This window comes from Pristiophorus japonicus, chromosome 14 (assembly GCF_044704955.1).
Source record: "Pristiophorus japonicus isolate sPriJap1 chromosome 14, sPriJap1.hap1, whole genome shotgun sequence".
NCBI lineage: Eukaryota > Metazoa > Chordata > Chondrichthyes > Pristiophoridae > Pristiophorus > Pristiophorus japonicus.
The window spans coordinates 163,574,882-163,587,428 of NC_091990.1; the positions used below are offsets into that span (position 1 = coordinate 163,574,882).

Consider the following 12,547-nt stretch of genomic DNA (forward strand, 5'->3'; position numbering starts at 1 on the left):
ACAAAGTCTGAAAAACAATTAAAGACCAACTTGAGCATCTAAAGATAATATTTTAATTTTGCATTCATTCCAGAATTCGAATTATACATTTTATTCTTTGGAGGACGACTACACCAAACTGTGGTAAGGATATAGTTCATATGGTAAATGGAGAGAATTCCTATGACAAGCATGGTAATGTACACAGTAAGCAGAAATAGTTGTTTGTATGATTTACAAGACACTGCACAGAAAGCAACATGTTTATATGGTAAACTGAAGCTGCCCATATACAAAGTACCAACAGTTCACAAGGTAGACACAGAGAAATCATACTTTCTAAAGTTTAAAGTTTGTTCTAATCCCTCATGGCCAATACAGTTTTCAGCTTGACTATTCCACTGATGACCTTGCCCACAGTATGCTTATCTGGAACTTTGCATTTGAACACTTTAATGATTCATTTTTCATTGCCTTAGACATCTCCAAACCAGCTCTGACTATGGTTATATGGTTTTTCACTCAAGTTATGTTCATGGCTATCTAACTTTCTCTCAAATCAGTCTATCTGTGCTATAGTTAATAAACCATCCTTTTTCTATCAACTTGTGGATTGCCCAGAGCTCAGTTCTTTTATCTCTTCTATATTCCTTCTCCATGTCAATGATTTCCATCAGTAATCATACAACCGTATCTGTTATTTTTTGGTTGATTCTACTCTGTAATGCAAAATTTAATTCAGATCATAAGCCCATAATGTGAGCAACCTTGTGATGAATTGCATCCCAGGGTATTAAAAGAGATGGCGGAAGTTATAGCAGATGCATTCGTTATAATCTACCAAAATTCTCTGGACTCTAGGGAGGTACCATCAGATTGGAAAGCAGCTAATGTAACGCCTCTGTTTAAAAAACGGGGCAGACAAAAGGCAGGTAACTATAGGCCGGTTAGTTTAACATCTGTAGTGGGGAAAATGCTTGAAACTATCATTAAGGAAGAAATAGCAGGACATCTAGATAGGAATAGTGCAATCAAGCAGACGCAACATGGATTCATGAAGGGGAAATCAGGTTTAACTAATTTACTGGAATTCTTTGAGGATATAACGAGCATGGTGGATAGAGGTGTACCGATGGATGTGGTGTATTTAGATTTCCAAAAGGCATTCGATAAGGTGCCACACAAAAGGTTATTGCAGAAGATAAAGGTACGCGGAGTCAGGAAATGTATTAGCATGGATCGAAAATTGGCTGGCTAACAGAAAGCAGAGAGTCGGGATAAATGGGTCCTTTTCGGGTTGGAAATCTGTGGTTAGTGGTGTGCCACAGGGATCGGTGCTGGGACCACAACTGTTTACATTATACATAGATGACCTGGAAGAGGGGACAGAGTGTAGTGTAACAAAATTTGCAGATGACACAAAGATTAGTGGGAAAGCGGGTTGTGTAGAGGACACAGAGAGGCTGCAAAGAGATTTAGATAGGTTAAGCGAATGGGCTAAGGTTTGGCAGATGGAATACAATGTCAGAAAATGTGAGGTCATCCACCTTGGAAAAAAAAACAGTAAAAGGGAATATTATTTGAATGGGGAGAAATTACAACATGCTGCGGTGCAGAGGGACCTGGGGGTCCTTGTACATGAATCCCAAAAAGTTAGTTTGCAGGTGCAGCAGGTAATCAGGAAGGCGAATGGAATGTTGGCCTTCATTGTGAGAGAGATGGAGTACAAAAGCATGAAGGTCCTGCTGCAACTGTACAGGGTATTGGTGAGGCCGCACCTGGAGTATTGTGAGCAGTTTTGGTCACCTTACTTAAGGAAGGATATACCAGCTTTGGAGGGGGTACTGAGACGATTCACTAGGCTGATATCGGAGATGAGGGGGTTACCTTATGATGATAGATTGAGTAGACTGGGTCTTTACTCGTTGGAGTTCAGAAGGATGAGGGGTGATCTTAAAGAAACATTTAAAATAATGAAAGGGATAGACAAGATAGAGGCAGAGAGGTTGTTTCCACTGGTCGGGGAGGCTAGAACTAAGGGGCACAGCCTCAAAATACGGGGGAGCCAATTTAAAACCGAGTTGAGAAGGAATTTCTTCTCTCAGAGGGCTGTGAATCTGTGGAATTCTCTGCCCAAGGAAGCAGTTGAGGCTAGCTCATTGAATATATTCAAATCACAGATAGATAGATTTTTAACCAATAAGGGAATTAAGGGTTATGGGGAGCGGGTGGGTAAGTGGAGCTGAGTCCATGGCCAGATCAGCCATGATCTTGTTGAATGGCGGAGCAAGCTCGAGGGGCTAGATGGCCTACTCCTGTTCCTAATTCTTATGTTCTTATGTTCTTATGTTCAATGAAGCTCTAAACTGTGCTACACCTGATCTAGCAGAGCTTTATAAGACAATATACAGAATTGGTTTTGAAACTGGGGCCCCCATACACCAAGGAGGATGAAGACATATCAGGCGTTGAAATAAAGAATCCTTTGAATGGTGTCATAAACCGCCTGCACATTCATGGAGAATCCCTTCCTAGTCACATAGGTGAGGGGGTGCTCTGTGAGTGTCTTCAATGTGACGTGGGTGCCTTTACTGGGGAAGCCAGTAACGCCAGAGAACTGTTTGACCCTTTTCCTCTTCAGCCTCGTGGTGATGCCAAAGCCTATGAAATGTGTTGCTGTTGCAATAGGCGTTAGTGACCTGGTGCATGGATGCCCATACTGCTGCCCGGCTTAAGTTGCAAAGATCCCCCAGGGCTGCCTTAAATAAGCCTGAGCAATAAAAGTTGAGGCCGGTGGTCATCTTCATAGCCACTGAGAGAACAGGACAGTCTTCAGATCTTCATGCAGCAGGTCACAGAGATGTCCTCCTGCAGCTTCTGAGAAGTGAACTCTTCTGATGCAGAACTTCTCAGCAAGGCCTTGTAGGACCTGTGCTGTCAGTAAAAAAAAATTGTGAGGGCATTATCTGGTGGGCTGCATTCTACTAGAATGTTGCCTGACTCTTCTTCGCTCTTCCTCCTCCATAATAATAATGGCATACAGTACCAGGAGAAATACCTGCTTCTGAGTTTCTCTGACTGTGGGGGTTTGGGTTGGGGGTGGGGGGGGGGCGGGGGTTAGGGGGAGGGAGGTGGTTCAGAAACCTTATTGTGGTCTGACCCATTGGAATACAATGTCGGAAAATGTGAGGTCATCCATCTTGGAAAAAAAACAGTAAAAGGGAATATTATTTGAATGGGGAGAAATTACAACATGCTGTGGTGCAGAGGGACCTGGGGGTCCTTGTGCATGAAACTCTTTTGAGTTTACCTGCAAAACATAAAGACATTAAACGGTGCCACCCGACCTGGGTGACACTCCAGACATTTACAAGGCCCTTTTTTTCCCCCCTTTTTTGTTTTTTTTTGTGTTTTTTCTTTTTTTTTTTTGTTTTTTTTTGGGCACTAAAATCACAATTTTTCCCCAGTGCCCCCTATAAAAGGGAAGGGGACACTAAAAGCACCGGCAATTAAAACAAATTAACTTAAAACGTAAAATCAAATTAAAATTTGGTTGCCGGGCGTGATGATGCACTCCAGTCCCTCCGGTGCCCACCTCTCGCGGAAGGCCGCGAGCGTACCGGTGGACACCGCGTGCTCCATCTCCAAGGACACCCTGGACCGGATGTAAGAGCGGAAGAGAGGCAGGCAGTCAGGTTGAACGACCCCCTCGACCGCCCGCTGCCTGGACCGGCTGATGGCACCCTTGGCCGTGCCCAGGAGCAGTCCTACGAGGAGGCCTTCGGACCTACCCGCTCCCCTCCGCACAGGGTGCCCAAAGATCAGGAGAGTGGGACTGAAGTGCAGCCAGAATTTCAGGAGCAGCCCCTTCAAATAGTGGAACAGGGGCTGCAACCTCGTGCATTCAATAAAAACATGGAACACGGACTCCTCCAGACCGCAGAAATTGCAGGCGGCCTGGGAGTCCGTGAACCGGCTTAAAAATTTGTTGCACGGCACTGCTCCGTGCACCACCCTCCAGGCCAAGTCCCCGATGAATAGTGGGAGGACCCCTGCGTAGAGTGCCCTCCATCGGGGACCCCCGCCTCCTCCGGACGGCAAGATGGTACGCCATGGCGTGTCCGGACGGCCGGCGAGGATGGCAAAGTTGAGGGTCCTTGTGCATGAATCCCAAAAAGTTAGTTTGCAGGTGCAGCAGGTGATCAGGAAGGCGAATGGAATGTTGGCCTTCATTGCAAGAGGGTTGGAGTACAAAAGCAGGGAGGTCCTGTACAGGGTATTGGTGAGGCCGCACCTGGAGTACTGCGTGCAGTTTTGGTCACCTTACTTAAGGAAGGCTATACTAGTTTTGGAGGGGATACAGAGACGATTCACTAGGCTGATTACGGAGATGAGGGGGTTACCTTATGATAGATTGAGTAGACTGGGTCTTTACTCGTTGGAGTTCAGAAGGATGAGGGGTGATCTTATAGAAACATTTAAAATAATGAAAGGGATAGACAAGATAAAGGCGGAGAGGTTGTTTCCACTGGTCGGGGAGACTAGAACTAGGGGGCACAGCCTCAAAATATGGGGGAGCCAATTTAAAACCGAGTTGAGAAGGAATTTCTTCTCCCAGAAGGTTGTGAATCTGTGGAATTCTCTGCCCAAGGAAGCAGTTGAGGCTAGCTCATTGAATGTATTCAAATCACAGATAGATAGATTTTTAACCAATAAGGGAATTAAGGGTTATGGGGAGCGGGCGGGTAAGTGGAGCTGAGTCCACGGCCAGATCAGCCATGATCTTGCTGAATGGCGGAGCAGGCTCGAGGGGCTAGATGGCCTACTCCTGTTCCTAATTCTTATGTTCCTTCCTCTCATAGTGCAATCTTTCAATTATTTGAAGACGCAGTTTATTCACGTTCTTTCACACATCCAGTTAGCAGCTACCATGTTTTACCCTTGATAGTCCCAACCGGAACCTTTTCTAATTAATATTCTTTTCCCTACTATCACCACTGATCTCAAATGTTACTCCTGCATCTCTTTCATTGTTAAATGTGCCTTCAAAACCCTTTCCCTTTCATGAACATGAATTGAGTGCAAACCATTTTGCTTAATGTAGGCCATGAAGTTGGTATGAGGAACTGTGATGCCCAGATGGGTGCTGTCTGTGGTGGCTTGTCCCCAAATGAACCACGCCACCCAATGCTGCATTCTGTCCAGCTGATGCACCTTTGGAGGACAGTCATAGGCTAGCAATTCAGTTGTTTAGCAACACCATTAGCACCAGAGAGGGGTACTAAGGCTACAAAAGCAGGGAAGTTATGCTAAACCTTTATAAAGCTCTGGTTAGGACACAACTGGAGTATTGTGTCCAGTTCTGGTCACCACACTTTAGGAAGGATGTGAAGGTCTACACCTACCGCCCAAGCGCTAGCTGTCAACTCCTGCCGCGAACTTCAGTAAAGGTTTAGTGGAGGCATTGACAGTTTGCGCTGCGCTCGCAAGCGCCGCCACTCGGTGACATCACCGAGTGTGCAACACCCCCGTAGTCATGCGTTTGGAATATTTACTTTCGCCTGCGCTAACGCCTGGCACTGACACCAGCAGGAGAAAGCAGTCAGTACCGTGTCGATCCTGGGGCAGGCGATATCGTCCAGAGTGCAAGGTAAGTGATGAAATTTCAGTTTTCCAACTTCTATTTATTTGTTGCAGTAGTGGGGAGGTTTGGGTGAAGTTTATTGAAATTTTCACAAGGATTTTTTTTTCCATCTTCTGGCACCAGGATGCCAGCATCCTAACGCCAGAAAATTGAGTCGGCCTCCTGCGCTATCACTTCTCTGAGCACTCCACTCTCCTCTTGGGGCGATACAACTGAATATCGCACTTTGAGGCGATAGCCATTGCCCGGAGCTAAAGGTACCACCTTAGCGCGTCAGCGCCTTAAAGCGGGCGATACCAAATTTCCAGCCCATAGAGTCATTACGGCACAGAAGGAGGCCATTCGGCCCATCGGGTCCATATCGGCTCTCTGAGAGCAATCCAGTCAGTCCCATTCCCCCGCTCTATCCCCGGAGCCCTGAAAGTTTATTTTCCTCCAGTGCCGATCCAATTTCCTTTTGAAATCATTGATTACCTCCGCTTCCACCACCCTTGTAGGCAGCGAGTTCCAGATCATTACCACTCGCTGCGTAAAAAAGTTCTTCCTCACATCCCCCCTGTATCTCTTGCCCAAAACCTTAAATCTGTGTCCTCCTCATCCTTGTACCATCAGCTAATGGGAACAGCCATTCACTGTCTACCTTATCTAAACCTGTCATAATCTTGTACACCTCTATCAAATTTCCCCTCAACCTCCTTTGCTCCAAGGAGAACAAACCCAGCTTCTCCAACCTAACCTTGTAGCTAAAATTCCTCATCCCTGGAACCATTCTGGCATATCTCCTCTGCAACCTCCCGAGGACCTTCACATCCTTCCTAAAGTGTAGTGAACTGGACGCAATACTCCAGTTTTATAAGAGCTTTATACCAGAGCTTTATAAAGGTTCAGCATAATTTCCCTGCTTTTGTACTCAATACCTCTAAGGGAAGTATTGTCCTTTGCAAGCATAGTGGCCCAAATCTTGCTGGAGCAGGGCAACTTGTGCCATGTGCTGTTAGACTTTGCCCTGCATCCTTCAACGCGAAAATATTTTTCCCTGTAAGTTGCTGGAAGTGTGGGCTGATAAAGATATGGCAAAGGCAACTTGGATCTTGAATCTTGATGAATGACAGGACCAACAGTGTGTCTCCTTAACCAATGAGATTTAAGGATTGAGAAAGAAACAAGAACGACGGAGAAGGAGGGTGACTTGGAGTCAAATCAGATACAAAAAGAAAAATTAAGAGAGGGAAAGAAAGATTGCTGAAAGAAAAAAGTGACAAAGGAAAAGTAAGAACAAATTTAAAAATTAAAAGTTTCTTAAATCTCTAAGAAGAATTTGCAACATGCAGCAATGAGACTCAACATTTTAAGTGGTTCCCTTTCTGAGTTGCTGTAGTTGATTGACATTGCATTAACAATGATCACATTGTTAAAAGAGTAGTTATGCTGTTAAGTATGATCCCTAACTTTCTGCAGTCAGTTTAATTCGAGAGTAATGTGCAAATCTAGCAAGTTATTAAAAATATCAGGGTTGTTGAGGGCAAGCTGCCATTTGAGGAAGGCAAACGTTGGAGTGACGGAAATTGACCAGCAACTCACGGCATATTTCTTCTTCACCTGAACTTGCTGCCGATTTGTGTCTTAATAATGACATGCATCATGAACTCGCTGTTATTTTTCCCGGAAGATTTGGGCCATTGCCCAGTGCGTGATACATTGTAGGCTCCTTGATCTGTGATGGTTTGGAAGCATCTGTTAGCATGGTTTGGAAACCTACACTTCTGTAAGAAAAGCTGACACTGTTCCTGATGTCTGTAGGTCATTGTGATGAAAAATATATTTTTTATCTACATTGAATTTGTTATTGTTAAAAGCAACATGTAAGTGGTTAAAACTCAAGGTCACACATAGTACTTCTGAAAGAAAAACAATCAACTCAAAGCAGACAGGCTGCAGTGGGATTTCACAAGGTGTGCATTGCTAAGGCAACCAAAGTGGGATGCCTAAGATGTGAATTGTTAGAGTAGCTGGGGGAGGTCAAAAATGCTCCTTTTTATAGCCCCGTTAGTGCCTCCAGGGGGCGCTGGATTCAGCGCCACGCTACTGCCCCAGGAGTGCCCCTCAAAGGAAGCTGAGCGCCGGGGACAGAGCTTCGCTTCCTTTGAGGGGCGTAAGGCCCAATTCCACGTCGGGGGTGGGACGTCCGGGCCAGGCGCTAAAAGTCCCAGCCCTGGAAGATTACTGCCCGTAATCGGAGCGAGGGGCAATTTCTCCCTCTTTACTTCCAATCACATTGCTATTGTCAAATATTGGCTATGCATTCAATATAGATAAGAGAGATGTAGTCTTCTGTAGATGGCCATATTGAAGTTAAAATAAGTAAACTCTTTTAGAAAAAGAAAATGGTCAACTATCCCCACCATCTCACTGATGTTGGGTGGATATTGGCAGAAGGTCCTGAGAGAACTGGCTGTGATTTGTAGCCGGAACCTTGAGGGATTGAAGTGGTAATTGCTTGACTTTGGTTGTGGGCCAGTTTCCTTTAAGAAGTAATGAAGGAATTTTATGTGCTATCATATGATATGCAACTCAGGTTTTAGAAAGCATCCCTTAATAAGGGAGGGAACAGCAGCTGGCAATCAAATACTCACCACTTAAGCCTTCCACTGCTTCACGACATGCCTAGCTGTGAGTAAAGAAACACTTGAAAGAGAAGGAAGAGGGTGTCGTCAAAGTTATTGTATCTTTTCATGTGGGTGATAAGTTGCAGATGGTGCTTGATGCAGTGAAGACGAAGTATCTGTAACAGGGAGACATGCTTACTACAGTGCATTTTCACGTTGGTTGCTCTCGAGAGGTCAGTGAACTTTTCCTAGATCTGAGTTTTCATGCAGGGTTTGTTGTCGGTGGCAGTCACTGCCAAGTCCATCTCCTAATCACGGCTGACCAGGTCAGGAAAGGTGAGTACAGTTGTACATTCACCTACGTCCTGTTGTGCACATCGCCACCCCCCCCCACACCTCACCTCACCTCACCCCCACACCTCACCTACCTTGTCAAACCGGCCCCATCACATCACTCCTCACACCCATTTAACTTGCACGCGGACATGTCTTCCTTACCTCCTACAACCTACAGACTATTAAAACCCACTACTTGTGCTCTGTACTACAGGCATTGACCTTTCACCTGGTTTTCTCAATAATAAATGTGAGCACAGATGCCTTTCAAGGTAAGTATGATTTGTGGACTGAAGGCAGTTATATGGTCTGAGGTGTTCATCATTGCACCATTATGAAGCTGTTGCCTTTTTGCTTGTACATAACTATGTATTCTCTTGAATACAGATGGCCTTCCCGAATTACTGAGAAACAAGACATTTCAATCAGTCTTCCCACTTCACGAGGTAAATACTGATGCTTATTTTGATAAAGGGTTGCAGAGTTTTTGTGAACATCTTAAATACAGGCAACTCTCAATTATCCGTACACAGATCTAACGGAGAACCCGTTGCAACGGCACTTTTTAAAAACTGTGATAGTGTCCCGTGTACAGCTGCACCGAGATGGACATTTCGCTATTTTTCTAATCTCAGCACCGGAAAACAAGCTGATCCCAACTGCAACAGAAAGCAATGCAAAGCTCCTGTCCAAACTACTCATTTTTGCTCTTTAACGTGCTCTTACACACGACCATTAAACCCACCCCACACACAGTCCTGCGCTGACCACTTTCTGCACCGTCCGCTGTTTGCACGAAAGCGCTGACATCAGTGCGTAATTGCAGCTCTGGGTGCAATGAATGATTTATTGAATGTTCCCATTCCAGAGAGTTTAAAAATACCTGCTTCCAACACAATAGGGTGCACCGTGTCCTTGCCCGCGTTTTTACCTTTCTCTCCACATCAAATTTGGGACCCAAACATTCTCGCCAAGTACGTGCACTCGCCCTAGCGGCAAAATCGTTTTACCCGGAATAGCTCGATCCCCGAGGGACCCAGATAATCGAGAGTTGCCTGTAATTAAATTATCTAACAGCTAAAGAAATGTCCACTTTATTTTCATTGAATTTGGAAGACATTTCACCAGACTTAGAACTGGAGGCAGAAATAATAATGTGATGTCATACCGCTACTAGAAACTTTTTATTTGTAATTTCATCTTAATAAAGGCAAATGCAATCTGAATACCATATTGAAATAATGTGTATTGCTGCAGTTACATAGCTGTCCACTATACCTGTCCTATAATGGAGTTCTTACCAGTACTCCATACTGCATGCATTACTAATGAAAGATTAAGAAGACCTGTTAAAGCCAAGAAAGTTATTGTCATGAATAAGGTGCATGTGTGGAAGTTCAAGTGCCATAGATACATGTCACTCGCACTTTTAGTATTGTCATCCAATAATGATTCTCGAAAGGGGGAAGTGCTCGTTCAAGGTGGTGATTGATCAATAGGTGATATCAGTAAATCAACTGGATTGATGAAACAGCAGTGTCACTGAATATCAAGCAATTGAGATTGGCTGCAATAGCTATCGGGAAAGAATCCGAGATGGAGTCACAACGGCTAAGCAATTAAGAGGTACTGTTTTGAGCTGGGGCTAAGACACATTGATGCTCAGAGTAGAAGACGTCTTAATCTGCATCTAAGCTGTGTTGTACCTGATCTAGGAGTGTCTGATAGGTCAAATGTAGAAGAAGTTTCATCCTACAAATAATCCATGCTGTGCTTGACCTGCAAAGTGATTTATGGGAGAATATAGAGGAGCTTTACTGTGCGACTAACCTATCCTACACCTGACCTAGGATTATTGGATAGTACAGTATAGGGGAGGCTTTATTCTGCATCTGACCATGAGAATGTATGATGCTGGTACTCTGGAAACAAGTGATATATGTTAATGTCCTATACCTAGCACTCTTATCCTGAATGCAGAATTGGTGTACTAAATAGTGAGATTGTACGATAGTAATGAATATCAAGTACCACCCAGTATTAAAGCAGTATGTTAGCTGAATTTTCCAAATTCAGAATTTATATATGTATGTATATATAATAGATAGAGTATCAGACCAATCTTTGCTCCATTTCCTTATATTTATACATAGGAACGGGACTGGAAATTAGCATTGATATCAAAGGTTTATAATGTGCCCAACTGAGAAGCACCGAGGGTAACAAGGGCACAGAATGCACTCTGGGTGGACTTCAATGTCCATCACCAAGAGTGACTCGGTAGCACCATTACTGACCGAGCTGACCGAGTCTTGAAGGACATAGCTGCCAGACTGGGCCTGCGGGAGGTGGTGAGAGAACCAACACGAGGGAAAAACCTACCTGATCTCATCCTCACCACCTTACCTGTCGCAGATGCATCTGTCCATGACAGAATTGGTAGCAATGACCACCATGCAGTCCTTATGGAGATGAAATTCTGTCTTCACACTGAGGACACCCTCCATCGTGTTGTGTGGCACTACCACCGTGCTAAATGGGATAGATTCAGAACAGATGTAGCAGCTCAAAACTGGGCATCCATGAGGCGCTGTGGGCCAGCAGCAGAATTGTATTCCACCACAATCTGTAACCTCATGGCCTGGCTTATCCCTCACTCTACCATTACCATCAAGCCAGGGGACCAACTCTGGTTCAATGAGTGCAGAAGAGCATGCTAGGAACAGCACGAGGTGTACCTAAAAATGAGGTACCAACCCGGGGAAGCTACAACACAGGACTACATGCATGCTAAGCAGCAGAAGCAGCAGGCTATAAACAGAGCTAAGCGAGCCCACAATCAACGGGTCAGATCACAGCTCTGCAGTCCTGCCGCATCCAGTCGTGAATGGTGGTGGACCATTAAACAACTAATGGGAGAAGGAGCCTCCCTAAATAGCCCCATCTTCAATGATGATGGAGTCCAGCACACGAGTGAAAAAGACAAGGTTTTCAACCATTTTCAGCCAGAAGTGCCATATCGGCCTCCTCCTGAGGACCCTACCATCACAGAAGCCAGTCTTCAGCCAATTTGATTCACTCCATGTGATATCAAGAAACGGCTGAGCGCACTGGATACAGCAAAGGCTATGGGGCCTGACAACACCCCAGCTGTCATGCTGAAGACTTGTGCTCTGGAACTAGCCGCACCTCTAGCCAAGCTGTTCCAGTACAGCTACAACACTGGCATCTACCCGACAATGTGGAAAACTGCCCAGGTATCTCCTGTCCACAAAAAACAGGACAAATCCAATCCAGCCAATTACCGCCCCATCAGTCTACTCTCAATCATCAGTAAAGTGATGGGAAGTGTCGCTGACAGTGCTATCAAGCGGCACTTACTCACCAATAACCTGCTCACCGATGCTCAGTTTGGGTTCCGCTCTGCTCCAGACCTTATTACAGCCTTGGTCCAAACATGGACAAAAGAGCTGAATTCCAGAGGTGAGGCGAGACTGACATTGCTGCAGGAGTTCTTCAGGGCAGTGTCCCAGGCCCAACCAGCTTCATCAATGACCTTCCCTCTATCATAATGTCAGAAGTGGGGATGTTTGCTGATGACTTCACAGTGTTCAGTTCCATTCGCAACTCCTCAGATAATGAAGCAGTCCATGCCCGCATGCAGCAAGGCTGGACAACATTCAGGCTTGGGCTGATAAGTGGCAAGTAACATTCGCGCCACACAAGTGCCAGGCACTGACTATCTACAACAAGCAAGAGTCTAACCACTGCCCCTTGACTTTCCATTGCCGATTCTCCCACTATCAACATCCTGGGGGTCACCATTGAGCTGAAATTTAACTGGACCAGTCACATAAATACTGTCAGAGGCTGGGTATTTTGCAGCAAGTGTCTTATTTCCTGACTTTCCAAAGCCTTTACACCATCTACAAGACACAAGTCAGGAGTGTGATGGAATACTCTCCACTTGCCTGGATGAGCG

The 12,547-nt window shown here is 45.1% G+C and overlaps 1 protein-coding gene across 5 annotated transcripts in view; it reads left to right on the forward strand.

Annotated features, from left to right (window-relative positions):
• Nucleotides 1–12,547, forward strand: part of LOC139280184 (anoctamin-9-like) — a 242,322-nt gene that overhangs the window by 89,883 nt on the left and 139,892 nt on the right. For 4 of the 5 annotated variants that reach the window (XM_070899766.1, XM_070899762.1, XM_070899763.1 and 1 more), the window contains exons 5-6: nt 74–123; nt 8,953–9,011. The exons of the other annotated variant lie outside the window; for it this stretch is intronic. In XM_070899766.1, the coding sequence (XP_070755867.1) occupies nt 74–123; nt 8,953–9,011 (109 nt within the window). The remainder of the gene's footprint in view (nt 1–73; nt 124–8,952; nt 9,012–12,547) is intronic. 5 annotated transcript variants of the gene reach the window in all.